We start from the raw sequence: 17,112 nt of genomic DNA on the forward strand, positions 1-17,112 counted from the left end.
TCTTTCACTGGATAGAAAAAAGGTGTGTTTAAGAATTAATTGTACTCTTCAAACTTTTTAAGTTCTGCATGATGTAATTATTACTGGAACATTTTTTAAATCTAATTCTACAAGTGAACAAACATCCTATTATATGAAAATCAAACTGTCCTCATAACTAAAACAACTCTACCATGAACTTTAAGTAATTCTAAAATAATTTGCAAGTCTTATCAGAGGACTAGCAATTCAATGGGAATGAAATTCTGCATTAATTCTGGCAAAAGGCTCCAACTGTCTAACATTACACAATTGCAAAATTGCAAACCGTACAGACAGAATAGCTAAAGATACCTAAATTAATTTTACCTCCCTAAATTTTATCTTCTCCCATGTGGGAACCTAACGCTCCATCAGTCGAGTACAGATGGGCTTTCTGCAATTTAGAAAGGTAACGGTAGGAAATCTGAAGCTCCTCTTTTGCAAACTCTTGATCTTTCAGTCTACAAAATCCTTAAAGCCTCTGCTCTAGCCATTCAGTTTAGGATCTACCTGTACAGGAAGCAGTCCTGGCCAAGATGAAGAAAGAAGAGTCAATCTTGGGGGTGGAAAAGAACTGAGGTGTTCATTTGCACCTGGTATAGCTTTTGAATAACTGTGCTGATAGACCCCTGCTTCTGGGATGGGGTAATTCAAATCCACCATTGTCTCCAGAAATTCTAGCATAATGAGGACTGGTTGCCTTTCTTCCTTTGTTTAATCTTGAGAAGGCCCTGAGTTAAGGACAGCCATGAAGAAGAGTTCTGGCAACAGTAGAAAGATATGCTAACTCATCAACCTTATTTTTAGGCCTCTGCTGATGACTGGAAAAGGGTTGTAGCTGCTGATCAACTCTTCAAATGAGGAAGGCTGTTGGACCTCTCTGCTGGTAATAGGACTTCATTTCTTGTGATAAGTTGTGTGTGGGAACCAAGAAGGTTTTGAGGAGACTGAGTGCTATTCAGGAAACGTGAAGGACCCAGGACAACTTGCAACCACCAGACCAGGGGCCGCTATGATCCTACGGCAGGAGACAGGGTGAGAGAAGAGGAATGAGTGCAGTCTGGATCTCCTCTGAGGACTTAGGCCTGAAGCTTTGGGCCAAAACAGGTGGGGGGGGCCAGGATCTTCAGAGTCAAAAGGCTGCTCACATGTAAAGTCACCGGAAGTTTCAAGCCAGGTGAGAGGTGGTGCTGCCACTGGAGACAGAATGCCTGGCTGATCCCTTAGAAGAGCAATCAGGAGCAGAAGAAGGGATTGAGAACCAGAAGCTGTCTCCCTCCCCAGCATGTCGGACACATGGAGCCAGCCACAGAAGAAGTCTAGAGAGGGTTGAGAGAAAAGTACCATCCTGGGCATTTCCTTTCCTTTTAACTGGCCTGTTGCATTATCTTGTAGCTAAGCTCAGTCTCATTTGAAAGGAGCTCAAGTGGATGTTGGGAATACCTACAAATCCAGGCCCTGCTTTAAACTGTCCAAAAAGCTCCTCAGACATCTGTGACCACTGCTGTTGCTCAGTGGGGGAGGGAGTCTAGGTGCTTGGAGCTCAGTGGCCATGCAGGACCGTTTAATTGGAGCACTTGGTCCCAATTCAACCACCAACAGTGCTAAAGCAGAAAATTCTTAAGTTCCCTTGAAATCCTATAGACTGACCCTCTCGCTAGCAGTACTGCTGCTAAGCTGGAGAAGAAAAGGCAAAAACATCTTTCTTGAAATGAGGATCCATGAAGAAAGCCCTGAAAAAGGGAAAAGAAGACTGTCTTGCACAGGTTACTGAGCTTCATGTGGCTATAACACAAAAGTGTGCTAGCAGACAATCAACCTTTAAAGATATGGTCAGGAGAATTTTTCCCCCTCTACCTCTGAGGCATGGAACAAAAGCAAAGGACTACTGGATGGTACCCATTAGGGATGCAAAATGTTAACCGGTTAACCAGTAAGCATTAGGCTTACTGTTAACCGACCTTAACCATTACCCTGGCGGTCCTGCACCAGGACCAGAGCCAGAACAGCCCCGGCCGCCCCAGCAGGACCCCAGCCCCGCCACACCAGGCCGGCCCATAGAACCCCAGCCCCCCGCCACCCCATGCCAGCCAGAGGGACCCCAGCCCCCTGCCGCCCTGCACCAGGCCAGCCAAAGGGACCTCGGTTAACAGTTAACCAGTTAAACAATATAATTTTAATCCTTTAACTGGTTAACTTTTTTAACTAATATTTACATACCTAGTACCCAGAATGGAAAAGACCTTTTCAGCATGAACTAGGACAGCATTTTTTTAAACCACAACAGTTTTAATAATTGATTTAAACCTTTTTTTAATCACTGATTTAAATCAGACTGAGGCTTTGTAAAATTAATTTGAAAATCTCTGCTACTGCAACTTTAGATTAAAGTTTATAGTGAATTAAATTACAAATATTATTTTTTAAGTGCAACTACTGGCATTAGATACTCTACAGTTTTTACAAAAATTCTAGAGGCAAAAAATAAAATATTGAAAATTCAGGCCCTAATCCCGCAAACACTGAAGCAGATATATAACTTTAAGCATATACGCATGTTCCTGAAGTTAAGCAAGCACTACAGCATCAGGGGCTAACATGATATTTTTTATTAAAAAAATCTTAGTCCTTGTCTTTACTAAGAAAGAAGGTATGTTCTTAACTCAAGGTAAAATCCTAAGGAAGACAAGGCAGTTTATAGTTTTCAAATTGAAGAGTAGATCAACTTGCTAACTCACATGAAAATTAGAAACTGCCTTGTTGTCCTTAGGATTTTTACCTTGAGTTAGCTAACTCAGTTTGAAAAACGCACCTTTTTTTCTAGTGAAGACACAGGCAATGAGCCTAAGTCCCAGCGAATGCGAACACCAATGGAGGAGTATAGTTTGGCTCAAGTACTTAATCTTTCTCAACTTGTAGAAGTTCAAATGTTGAAAATGGTGTTGGTCACAAATACGGCACAGACTATTTGCTTTTCAATTTTGTGTGTTTTGTTCTCACAGAAAGGACGTTAATGAGAGCCTGGCCTTGCTTTTTTCTAACACAAATAAGCATAATAAGTGTGAAAATTCTTGATTAAAAACAAACCATAAAATCTGAAATTATACTAACAATTGCGAAACTTAAAAAAAAATATTATATATACATAAAAATAAAAGGTCCACTTCAGCTATTTAAGACTATAAAATGGGGACAAAGTAAAGAACTAGCAACATGGAAATAAAAACGCGATTTAAATAGAAAAATAAATTCTTAAGTCACGATTTTTATCTACCATGATATGAAGCGCTTTACATGTCAAATAATTTACACCAAGAAAACAAGCCACACAGTCCGGAATGGGGTCAGATTAGACAGAGGGATGGTCAGCATTGTAAGTTGCCTGCATAGGACGGTATTTCCTATATTCAGAGAAACTAGTTGCCACTGTCACCCCTAGACCAAACAAAATCCTCCATAGAAGCCCCAGGAAAGATAGAATCATAGAATATCAGGGTTGGAAGGGACCTCAGGAGGTCATCTCGTCCAACCCCCTGCTCAAAAGCAGGACCAATCCCCAATTAAATCATCCCAGCCAGGGCTTTGTCAAGCCTGACCTTAAAAACTTCTAAGGAAGGAGATTCCACCTCCTCCCTAGGCAACGCATTCCAGTGTTTCACCACCCTCCTAGCGAAAAAGTTTTTCCTAATATCCAACCTAAACCTCCCCCACTGCAACTTGAGACCATTACTCCTTGTCCTGTCCTCTTCTACCACTGAGAATAGTCTAGAACCATCCTCCATGGAACCACCTCTCAAGTAGTTGAAGGCAGCTATCAAATCCCCCCTCATTCTTCTCTTCTGCAGACTAAACAAGCCCAGTTCCCTCAGCCTCTCCTCATAAGTCATGTGCTCCAGACCCCTAATCATTTTTGTTGCCCTTCGCTGGACTCTTTCCAATTTATCCACATCCTTCTTGTAGTGTGGGGCCCAAAACTGGACACAGTACTCCAGATGAGGCCTCACCAATGTCGAATAGAGGGGAACGATCACGTCCCTCGATCTGCTGGCAATGCCCCTACTTATACATCCCAAAATGCCATTGGCCTTCTTGGCAACAAGGGCACACTGCTGACTCATATCCAGCTTCTCGTCCACTGTCACCCCTAGGTCACACAATGTAGTTCAACCACCAAGAAAGCATTTTATGAAAGCTAATTTAATAGATATTTTAAAACATTCCTTAAAACTCTCTCAAACATATGGATCTACAACCTATCCTAAAGGATGACCCAACACTCTCACAAGTCTTGGGAGACAGGCCAGTCCTTGCCTACAGACAGCCCCACAACCTGAAGCAAATACTCACCAACAACCACATACCACACAACAGAACCACTAACCCAGGAACTTATCCTTGCAACAAAGCCCGTTGCCAATTGTGCCCACATATCTATTCAGGGGACACCATCACAGGGCCTAATAACATCAGCCACACTATCAGAGGCTCGTTCACCTGCACATCCACCAATGTGATATATGCCATCATGTGCCAGCAATGCCCCTCTGCCATGTACATTGGTCAAACTGGACAGTCTCTACGTAAAAGAATAAATGGACACAAATCAGATGTCAAGAATTGTAACATTCATAAACCAGTCGGAGAACACTTCAATCTCTCTGGTCACGCAATCACAGACATGAAGGTCGCTATCTTAAAACAAAAAAACTTCAAATCCAGACTCCAGCGAGAAACTGCTGAATTGGAATTCATTTGCAAATTGGATACTATTAATTTAGGCTTAAATAGAGACTGGGAGTGGCTAAGTCATTATGCAAGGTAGCCTGTTTCTTCTTGTTTTTTCCTACCCCCCCCCCCCAGATGTTCTGGTTTAACTTGGATTTAAACTTGGAGAGTGGTCAGTTTAGATGAGCTATTACCAGCAGGAGAGTGAGTTTGTGTGTGTATGGGGGTGGGGGGAATGTGAGAAAACCTTGATCTATGCAGGAAATAGCCCTACTTGATTATGTAAAGAGTTGTCACTTTGGATGGGCTAGCACCAGCAGGAGAGTGAATCTGTGTGGGGGGTGGAGGGTGAGAAAACCTGGATTTGTGCTGGAAATGGCCCACCTGTTGATCACTTTAGATAAGCTATTACCAGCAGGACAGTGGGGTGGGAGGAGGTATTGTTTCATATTCTCTGTGTGTATATAAAGTCTGCTGCAGTTTCCACGGTAAACATCTGATGAAGTGAGCTGTAGCTCACGAAAGCTCATGCTCAGATAAATTGGTTAGTCTCTAAGGTGCCACAAGTACTCCTTTTCTTTTTGCGAATACAGACTAACACGGCTGTTCCTCTGAAACATATCAGATCTAACTCCATCTAAGAGACACTCAGATAAGTTGTATACTATAATAAAGGGGAGGACATACATAACTGACACCTTGGCACTGGAGAATCAGAAGCTATTGACATTAATATTTATGAAAAATATATCACTGTATTACAATGGAAATTCCCCTCTCTCAGCTCTCAGGGAACAGCTACACCAGACACAAATCAAAATATCAGAAGAAATCAGATTGCTTCCTTTAAAATTCCAGTCACATCTTTTATGAAACTAAGTTTGTAAGTACATTTGTCTTTTTTGTTTCTCTTTTTTAATTTAAGAGTGAATTATACTGTAACTGTAACTCCTGAGACGGGCTGAGCACTCCCCTTCAATGTGATTCTCAACAGCTCAGCTCCTTTCATGACTTGTCCCAAGCAGAGGAAATTCTGAAATGTAATCATGATCACCTGGTCCATAACACATTTACATCAACGGAAAGATCCTCATTGGCTTCAGGAGGCTTATTTACTTGTTGAAATGTAGTGCACAATTTTGCATAAAGCTATCAGGAATTAAACTATTAGTACTTTTTCCTACTGCAGTCTCACAAAATAATTACATATATGAAAGGACTTAAAAAAACCAAGTCTTCTTTATTATTATTATTTAAACAGTAAACAGGTTTAGACTAATATCACAAGCCAAGTTTACAATAATTATTTTTAAAATTTCTCTAGGAGCATCTCTTAAGATACACATCTCATTTTCTTGAGAGTCCCAAGAGAACAGCAGTAATGCAGTGTTGCTTTAGCACAGCACAAACAATAAAAAGCAGGCGACTCAAGATAATCTAACAAAAAGCACAGTGAGCAGTTGTAATTTCAATAAGTTATTTAAACCAGGAAACTCCAAATTAAGCCTGGCACAATGTCCTTGACTCACCTCAGACATTACTAGCACACACAGACACAGTAGCATGAGAAGGAAAATGTCAGCCTTAAGATACCTAGGCTTCTATCCATATTGCATTTTTAACACTGAATACTTTAATACTGAATATTGTGTATTTTAATATCTTTCATGGCTTGTGGCCAGGTTCCCCACCAGCAGAAGTTTAACTATCCTATATGACCTGTCAGAGAACTAACCTGCCTTTCTGGGAGGAGGGATTCACTGTAATACATTATGAACCTTTTCTTCTTGGCGTAATTCTCAGAACCCATGAATGTAAAATCAACAGCTCTACAACTCAAAACTATGAGGAGAGTCCCCATATGCTGCCAGTCAAAGCCCTCCATATACTATCCTAGGTGTCAGTCAAAGCCCCAAACCTTATACTAACAATCTTTCTCCTTCTGTCTCTAATGGGAAGGTTTGACTCAGTGAAGTGAGCTGGCCTGCAGAGGTTCCCATGCTTTTGGGGAGTCCTGCTTTGTCACCACCCACTCCCATGCCATATCCTTACACCTATTTTGTAGAACTAATGCAAACACCCAACCATTCTCCCAGTTGCCAAAAGCTTCTGTATTGTGATCAAAGTAGGCAATTAAAACCTTTTGATCACTCACACAATCAACTGCCTCATAGTTAGCTCCCTCCCTCTGTTACTAAAATGTTCCCAAATACTCCTCACCACACACATCCCTGACCCAGTTAGCTGCTACAATTTACCACCCCTGAAATCTGCCCGAGGCCCATACTGTCTTATTTCCTGCGGAACCTTGTAAAACCTAAGACCAGCCCCATCAGCAAGTTTAACAAGATGTCACCAATGACTGGCAACTTGAAGAGATGCTCATATCAGAGGTTTGCAGGAAGTCACACTTGTAGCTTTTGTTGGATAAAATGAGACCTAGTCATGTATGTGCACAAGGCATAAGCCAATATGCTGCTCAGAGCTAACAGCTAGTATCCCTTACCTCAAGTAAAAGCAATGCCCTGTATTTTTAGGGCCAAAGAGAGAGAGTTCTTTTACCCAGGTCACATAAACATGGTATAGCAGAAAAGGCTAGTGCTTGTACACATCTGGCCACAAACTTAGATCAAAAATACCATGCCAAGAAAATGATTTGGCATAATTTATTAGTCCAACAATTACAGAGCTAACGGATACCACCTGGTGAAACCCTACCTAGCTATATGCTCACACCAGTATTTGGAATATGGCTTGCCACAATTAGAGAACCTTCCTTCATCATCCTCTTGCTCCTTGAATTAAGAAAATGGCCAATTTATCCAAAGCCAAGAGCAGAGCAATAAGGGTGAGATTTTATGGAACCACAGCAGCAGCAGAACTATCCATGCCTTTAAACTGTTAGCCATTCAGAGCAGCATGCCAAAGAACAACCAGAGACATGAAAGGTAGTGCAATTTGAAGGTATAAGCACAGGATTGGGAGGTAGGAGGCCCTGTGCCTTGATCAAGATACTTAGTCTTTCCACCTGTTTTCCCCCCATTTGTAAAATGGAGATAATGATCCACCTATCTCAATATTGTCAGGATTAAATATCTGCAGGGCCATCCTAGGTGTTTTGTAGCCCAAAGCAGAAAATGTTTTCAGTTCCCCCACACACACCCACAAAAGTGCACACACAAAAAACTAAACATGAGGATTTGGCACTCCCAAATGAAGGCACCCAGGACAGCTGCCCTGCTCATCAGCCCCTAACACCAGCCCTGAATATCTGTACGGTGCTTTGAACACACAACCATTACACAAATGCTCAGTATTACATTTAACCATGGCTAAGGCAAAATAAATCACCAGCATGACTGGCACTGTCTCTGCACCTTACCCCAGTTTAAAGTCCAGCCGGAAAGGGTCCAGAATATTAGCAGAGGTCCAGTGTACCTGGAGAGTCTCTTCACTAGCTTTTCTATGAAGTATAAGTTGGGACCATAATGACATGTCTACACAGCACACTACCTCCGAGCTCTGACTCAGATTTAAGACCAACACCACCCCCCATTCGTCCACACAGAAACTGGCCTGACTCAGGTCAGGAACCCCTCTGGACTCAAGACCCATGGACCATGCTAGGGGATGCATCAGAATCCAAGTCCCACTGTGATGTGGATCAAAGCCCAGGTATTCTGCACTGTGGGTACAACTCCAGTCTGAGTCACACACAGATCTAGTGGAGAGTCCACCAATACTATCCCATGATCCCCTGAGGCCGTGTTTCCCACTCCTTCCATCTAGATACTTTCCAGGAACCAGAAGGAACCTCTTTGTTCAAATGCAGCTGCTTGACGTTTAACCCTTCATTTCTACGTGGACCGCTCAACTGGAAACACAGGCCAGCACTAACAAGTTATCCAGCATCAAGCACGTGGCTAGATGGCCAGAGGAATGCAACCAGATTCAGTTTAAACTCTGGTGCGATGTTTGACTTTAGCGAGAACAAAAGAAATGATCATATCTACAAAGCTATATCTGAGCGGCTGACAGCCGAGCGAAGCAGAGAGCAAATAAAGAGGCTGAAAACATACTACTGCAAATTGAAAGACTCTAACAGCACCTCTGAGCCCACAATAGTGCACAGCAATCTGATGACCAGAGATGGCACATGTAAAATGTACCAAAAAGCCCAAGGAAAATAGAGGGACAAAGGACATCTAGAAATAGTTTGCCGTGTCATCTGTTCATATGCATCTTTTACTGATTGGCACTGAGTTTGGTTATTGTGTTGTATGTTTTGATGTCAGCTGGCCTGCTTTGCTGGTTTTTTACATTGCCATGTAAATACATGTGTAAAATAAAGTGTTGAATTTGCATACAAGACTAAAATAAGCATTATACATTAAACATTATATCTAATGTTAAAAATGGCACAAACTTTAACAAATGTTATCAGCCCATTCTCAAGAAATTTCATAATAGAAGTTTTAAAACTGTTATCACAGTAATCCATAAACAGTAACTTTAAGTACATGGCCAATATTTACAAAATGCATAACATACCTTTACATTTCATGAAAGGGTTTACAAAATTCATAATACCAATATGTTTTTAAAAACCCCAAAGCTGCCTCACACCCATACACAGCACAACTTCAAATACCATTTAATTCCCCCTCAGGCATGGGACTGCACAAACCCATTATGAGGGTGCATAAAGCATCCCTGATTTCTGTTAAGTGTCTGGATCCAGCACCATTCATGACAAGTGCATTGTTTGGCTGTGTTTACCCATTCAGAAATCCAGAAATATCTTGAATCCACTCCTGGCAAAAAGATTCACTCTTCTCCTTACAGACATTGTGCAGGACACAGTAATGCAGACTATATTGACAACATGGTTTCCAAATGGCTTTGAAGGCAGCATCAACAGGATTTCACTCTGCCAAATGCACATTCTACCATCATCCTACAGCCACTGAGTGAGTAGATGAACCTTCTTTCGCCAGGTCCTCTGAAATCAGGGTACTCATAAGGATGACAGCAGGGAATAAGAAGCGTCCCCTATAACAACAGTGGGGACAGTGAGTCCATTTATAACAATGCCATTCGGTAGGGATAATATTCCTGCTTACCCATAATACCGAAGTCCTGATCTCTGGAACACCCTGACATCATGTTCCTTACCAGTGTATCCCACATTTAGTGTCCATGAATCTGGCCCTGTGGTCAACCAGGCCCTGCATGTTGGAGCCCTTTACAGTTTAGGTACTCCTGTGCTCCTTGCAGTGAGCAAACTACAGGCGCAGGAGTTCCACCAAAGGCCCAGGCCCAGTTTGCAACGCCTGTTCTCTCAAAGCCAGCGATTATTTCAAGAACATTGTAATGCCCACTACCTTTGGGTACATAGAATCCTGATCACAAACCTCTGCCACAACAAGCCCCACAGTTGATTTGCCAACTCCAAACTGGTTAGCCCTGTACCTGCAGCAGATGGGGGTGGTCAGCTTCCATATGGCTATAGTGATACATTTCTGGACTGGCATGGCCTCTCTCATATAGGTATCGTGGCACTGGAGGGTAGGGGCAAACTGATCACAAACCTCCAAGAACATCTGCTTCTTCATGCAAAAGTTCTGGTCATCCCAGGTCCACATAGTGATGTGAACCCATCAGTCTGGAGCCCTGCTCTAGAAACACCGATCTACATAGTGGGAGTCTGCAGCTAAGGCAATGGGCATGGGCAGCATCAGCTTGGTCATAGCTGGCATGTCAGTACGTCCTGCTGAGAGGTGCCTTCAGCAAGTCAAAAACTACCAACAAAATGTCCACCAGCATCTTGCAGATGCTCCACGTGGTTCCGGAAATAGGATTAACAGTATGAGATGCAATTCTTCCACCAGGTTGGGATCCATGTTAGTAGCTCCAGCTGCTGCGAGCATATGGTCACAAAAAGTCTCAGCTGGATGTAATGGGTGGTTAAAACCACCCACAACACTTCTGGTCAACTCCAGCAGGACATTCAGACAAGTTCTCCCACAACCCAATGAATCAACACTACAGCAGATGAGGGCACTAGGAAGCCTGGGATATGACAGTATATGCCCAAAGAAGATGAAGTACTGACTCAGGTCTGTGTAGTCCAGAAGGGACACACCAGCATAGTTCTGAGGCTCAGGTTTTAACACATAGTGGATGCTGAAGCACAGGCTTGGAAACACTGAGTCTGTGTGACTCACGCCTGCAGATTCAGATTTACTATATTTTGTAGACTTATCTTGAGTCTTCTAAGACAGCTCACCACACTTAGCTCCTCTTCTTGACATGCATGAGGGCGAGCTCAGACCAGGACAAAAGAGCACAAAAATTACAGTGCCTACTTAAGGCAAGTCTGTGGTGGACTGTGTAGGTGTGTCTCATGATCACTTGTGACAATACCACAGCGGATAAGATAGACATGGAATCTCTGGACCCCTGTAAACCACTTCCACTACTGTGTGCAGAATGCTGTATATCCACCTGGCTGGCCTGCCTATCTGCCTCTTGCTGGCCCCGCAGGGTTTGCTGTATTTCAGTAGTGTTATATGTATAATCTTTGTGAAATGTTTTGAGATGAGTGCCAAAATATAAAATTAAGTTATTACATGTGGAGTGAGAGTGAGGGAAGATAACCTCATTAAACTGTAGGATTACTGATCATAACAGGGGCTTAAATTATGCTCTGTGTTAATCCAATAATGATGTTCAGTCTGCTAAGAGACAACACATTCCCCCACACCCATTCCTGGGCTGACCTCCCCCAGTATGAAGTGCTGTATTCCTGCAGAAAATGAAGCTGAGTCACACTTACAACTGCATTCTGTGATAATATTTATAAACTGCATTACAACGCCTTTCATTTAGAGGGAGCAATTTTAGTTTGTACATGCATGGGATATTCAGGATGGTTTATAAATCCCACATCAAAAGATTAAGTTAGTAGTGAGGAAACACCATTTCTGGGACATTATATCATACTATAGTATCATACGGACACCACTACCCATGAGTACAGATACGGAGAATAAATTATTGAGATACATATCAACATACCAGTAAATTTTTTGAACTTGATATATTAAAAACACTAGTCACGTACAGAAGCATACAGCTCAAAGGAAAGAAAATACTTTCCTGAGCTCCTATGACTGCAACAGAAGTAACAAACAACAACAAAATGTAAGGAGCATTATAATCCTACCACTATTGATGGCTACTCCTGCTTAAGGGTAGCACATATGAGATAAGGGTGAGAGGGTTAAACATTAATTTAATATACATCACTAAGAGTCAACTGCAGTTGGATTAACAATCCCACTGATGAAGCGATAGATGTTCCTGTTTTACTCTCAAATCGTCAGATCATATTGTTCCACAGTCAATGTTATTAACAGCATTTTCCAAAACAGAGCATGGCAAGTAGTTAGGCTGTTAAAAGGAATTTTTGCTTCTTTGATGGAAAGAGGCAACTGAATTAGAAAACTCAGAACAACTACACTTCATCCATCATTTTCCACAATAATTCCATCAAGATCTCCCAGATGTCAGAGGCTACACCATACGGGTAGAAATAAAGAACACTCAACTAAGTTTAGAAAGGAAAAAGAGAGCGAGAGGGAGAGGGAGAGGGAGAGAGAGAGAGTTAGAAGAGATGGAAAAGAGGCAAAGAAGCAAAGGGAAGCTGTGAGAAGAAAGATGTTTCAAGACTCTTTTTACATCTTAGATTTTTAATGTACTTAATGCCAGTCAGTCGAGCCACTTTCATCAAAGAAATCTCAGTGGGAACACTTTATTACGAACCTTTTAACTACCTTTTCTTTGCACATAATTTTGGTAAAAAAAATAGGATGTTCATTTACATCACATTGATTTTTCAATAAACACATGCATATTTAAATGGGAAGCTCTCTCCTCTCTTTATGAAAATGTTCATTTAAATAGCATACTCCCATGAATCAAGCATATTTCTTACTGATACAGAATTGATATGCACAAACACTTTTTAAACCATTTCAGAAGTTTTAGGTTTCCCAAAAACATTAAATCTGGCAAGACACAGAAGTCTCCTAGTTTAATATACAAAGACATGAAAAACACATGTAACCAAATTGAATATATTAATCATCCTTAGAAGGAAATTCAGTGATGCAGAAAAAAGGATATTCATCCTAAATCTGTTTTGAGAGCCAGATTTTAACAGTACAGTGCAAGCAAATGTAAATGTCTATGTTCACTTAGCATCAAATCTAATTTTCCTTCACAGCAACAATACATCTCTTTTCAACTCCTACACCCTTGAAATTCATTAGAGAATTTCCATAATGTAGCTAGTGATCACCACTCACAGCTAATATGGGGGGGAGCCCCAGGAAGCTGTTATACCAAATAAAAGAATGAGGTTTTTCTAAGATCTTATATTTAGAATTTAGAAACTTATATTTAGAATTAAGAAATATATAGATACTGCACCATTCTGCTACAGACTCTGAACCTATTTTTAAAGAGAGAAAACACTGATTCAACACTAGTACGGCAGCCAGTTCCAAAATACTTCTGTCTCTTATAAACATCAAAAGCAGTATTTCAATTTTAATTCAGGGAAGTCTAGATCTCTAAAATGTGATAGTTTCCCCACAATGGATACCCAGATTTAGTGAAAGAACTTAATTTACTCCTCTAATCTTTACCCTCTATTCCACCGCATCCCCAAAGTAAGAGACATCACTTTGGCTCCTGGAAAGCAAGCTCTCCAGATTCCTCTTCCAATTTTTAGCCTCTTAGCAGTGGTCCTAGATCTTAGTATTCCAAAAGCCAAGATATGAAGCTTGCAGTTCAAACTTTAATCCACTTCCCAAGTAGCCCACTAGATCACTAAACACCTCCATATTTACTAGATTTTACATATACTCAACCATTATGACTTTTCCAGTTAAACAGACAAGCATCTGTCTTTTAAACTTTCAGTTAACTGGATTTCACTATATATTAGCAACAATTGAATTAACTGTCTGTTCTTTACCATTAAACTTCCCAGCTGCACCTTGGTGATACTGGAGAAGAGACAGAAAAACAGAACTACACATTGCTGTACTTGTGAAAGACCTTACATAAAATCCATACGTGAATATAAACAAGTAGCTTTATAGCATCCCCTTTAATTCATCCCATCATGCCTAAAAAAGTTACAGAATATACAGAGGTGAATCTGTATAAAATGTGATCTGAAATACTGTATTTAGATACATTTGGGATGAGTTAATGATCCACTAGTAGTCTTAATTTTTGAATTTCCTTTTTTCTTTCCTTACAATTGAAGTTGTGTCTTACACATAAAACATTGCTCCATTTACTATCTAGTTAGTAAGGGTCTAACACAAAGACGTGAAATTTTAAAAGCTATGCACTACCAAAAACAAACCCCTAAAGTTCACTATACTCCTCCCAGTCTCAGAACTTTCTTCTCCATTACGTACAGTGGTTCTTCAAGTAAAAAAAAAAAAGGTTTAGGCACTGAACCAGATGAAATAAAATTCATTTTCATATTTGCAAGCAATATTGCTAAGAGAATCCACAAATTGAAAAAAATGGCTCTCACATTAACATTTCCAAATGGAATACCATATTTTATATTTCCTTCCTCATGAGAAACACTCTTACGTATGCAGGTAAGATATAGTCTGCTCCCTTCTACTCATAGCAAATGTTTTTGATGAAATGGTCCACCTTGAAATTCAGGAAGTTTCTGGTCATCTAAACATTCTGCCAAGACACTGACTTTATTATGGAGACTTTTTAATTAAAAGCCAGCTGTAGTTCCTCTCTCATTTAAGAGAGACAGAAATTGAGAAATATCTAAAAGTGTTTTCTGCAGAATAGGGTGCCCTTTTCTCCCTCTAACCCCGAACCTTGCTTCTCTTTATGTGGAACAGCAAAGTTAGCTAGCGCTCAGTGTTGTCAAAACGTTCATTTGTGCAGGGTAGGCACTACAATTCACTTACTGAATATTCATGAATGGTCTCCCAAGGGAGAGGAACTGAGTCAAGTAAACACCCTCTAAAATGTCTGGAATCAGTTCTGGAATTTTACATTTTATTCAGCTATGAGCAGTAGACAGCTATTTTAATAAATCTGAAATAAACTGTGTAACAATTGTGTCCCATCTAAAATGGAGCCAAAAAAAAGTGACAGGGCAATAACCCCTAACAGCCTTGTTTGCCGTGACCACTGAAATATACCCTCTCCCAGGTTTCCCAACCAGGCATTTAAGAAATTCAAAGCAGCAAATCCAAAGGGGGTAACAAACCCATAATACACCGATAACCACACCTGCACTCACAGTGCAGGAGTCAAAACCCACTGCAACTAGGCTGCCTAAATAAAGGAAAAATTGACTCGGCTACAGAGAATCGGCTACAGAGAGGCTCATCCTAGGTCAAAGACGACAAAATCAAAACCAGGCTTGTCCCGTGGAGGGACAGAACTTTACAGATTTTTTTTAAGGAGGGTGGTAATAATGCCCAGCCAGCAACTTGCCAGCACGGCAGTGCAAGCCAATCCCGAGGAGAAAATGCGGTTTCCAATGTGAGTTTCAGAGAGGCAGCAGCGGCGGCGGCGGCGGCTCCCCATTCCCACCCCCGCTACGCAAGGCCTTTGCCGAGGGAATAGGCGCGCCCGCCCGCCACCTCCTGCCGATTTAGTGCCAAGGGCTGAAGCAGCCACGAGCTCCGGCGCAGGGCAATCCCACCGGCAGAGCTCGCCCCGGCGCCAATGCGGACAATAAGCCCCCGGCAAGGAAATAAAAGGAGAAAAGGCTGCAGCCCCCGGGGAGAGGCCGGGAGCAGGAAATGCTCCAGCAGAGGAGCTGTGCGGGGTGGAGGCGGCGCCGACTCTGGGCTTTCCCAGGAAAGGAACAAACTTGTGCAAAGTTTGAGCCTCGCAAATAAAGCGCAACAAGCGGGACCCCGGGGGAGCGGAGGAGAGGGCCTCACCCACGCCGTATTTCTCCTCCCTCTTGGTGGGCACCCAGCGAGTCATGGCGCTGGGGGAGGCTCTCAGCCAGTCAGGCGCTGGGGAGCCGCGACGGCAGCCGCTGAACCGGGATGGGATGCGGGGACTCTGCTCCTAAGCCGCCATTTTCCAGCCGCGGGACGGGAAAAGTTTGCTCCTGCGGATGGAGAAGTCATGTGGTGCGGGCGGAGTCAGCACTGGGAGTCCCAGCCCCCTGCAAGCCCGGCTGGAGCAGCCACTGCCTGCTAGGCGGCCGCGGAGATTGCCCCAGCAAGGGTGAGAGCGGGGTGTGCGGCTCCCCAAGGGCCTGGCAGCACGATCGCCCAGGCCACCACAAACCAGCCTGTCCCTGTCCCAGTCCCAAAAAAACAGCCTCCCACTGCTGCCCCTGCCCCAAGAAACCAGCCTGCCCCAAGAAACCAGCCTCCCACTGCTGCCCCTGCCCCAAGAAACCAGCCTCCCACTGCTGCCCCTGCCCAAACCAGCCTGCCCCAAGAAACCAGCCTCCCACTGCTGCCCCTGCCCCAAGAAACCAGCCTCCCACTGCTGCCCCTGCCCAAACCAGCCTGCCCCAAAAAACCAGCCTCCCACTGCTGCCCCTGCCCCAAGAAACCAGCCTCCAACTGCTGCCCCTGCCCAAACCAGCCTGCCCCAAGAAACCAGCCTCCCACTGCTGTCTCTACCCCAAGAAACCAGCCTCCCACTGCTGCCCCAGCCCCAACCAGCCTGCCCTAAAAACCAGCTTCCCGCTGCTGCCCCTTCCCCAAGAAACCAGCTTCCCACTGCTGCCCCTGCCCCAAGAAACCAGCCTCCCACTGCTGCCCCGGCCCAAACCAGCCTCCCCCAAGAAACCAGCCCTGCATTGATGCCCCTGCCCAAAACCAAAGCAATCTGTTTTCAGACAACCAGCCTGCCTGCCCCTGCCCAAATGCACCTGCTCCAAGAAACCAACTTGCTGCCCCTGCCCAAACAACACTGTCACCAAGAAACCAGAAAAAAGAGAAACCAGATCTACCTCAATCTTTCCAATTTTTGCCCTCTCCCCCCCATTAGTACCATCAGAAACGGAACAAGCCTAGCTACTGTACCAAAAAAAAAAAAATCTGAGTTCCCATTTCGCTTGGAGGATGAGCACAGCATAAGTTCACCACAGGTGTATGCTGGTTCCAGACAAATTTTGGCCTGAATCCCCCAAATTATAAGCCTAAATAAAGAACAAGTCTAGCTACTCCTGTTACACCAATACATTCTGGACCCTGGCATATCCAAGTGCATGAGAGCCACAAACAGGAATTATTTTGGAGAACTTCTCCAGCCCGTGGTTTATATAGG

The 17,112-nt window shown here is 43.0% G+C and overlaps 1 protein-coding gene across 2 annotated transcripts in view; it reads right to left on the reverse strand.

Annotated features, from left to right (window-relative positions):
- DOCK1 (dedicator of cytokinesis 1) overlaps window positions 1-15,946 on the reverse strand; it is a 563,486-nt gene extending 547,540 nt beyond the window's left edge. For both annotated transcript variants that reach the window (XM_048857028.2, XM_048857026.2), the window contains exon 1: window positions 15,762-15,946. In XM_048857028.2, the coding sequence (XP_048712985.1) occupies window positions 15,762-15,807 (46 nt within the window). In that variant the 5' untranslated portion in view covers window positions 15,808-15,946. The remainder of the gene's footprint in view (window positions 1-15,761) is intronic.
- Window positions 15,947-17,112: the final 1,166 nt, after the last annotated feature.

The sequence above is a fragment of the Caretta caretta genome, chromosome 7 (assembly GCF_965140235.1).
Source record: "Caretta caretta isolate rCarCar2 chromosome 7, rCarCar1.hap1, whole genome shotgun sequence".
NCBI classification, from domain to species: domain Eukaryota; kingdom Metazoa; phylum Chordata; order Testudines; family Cheloniidae; genus Caretta; species Caretta caretta.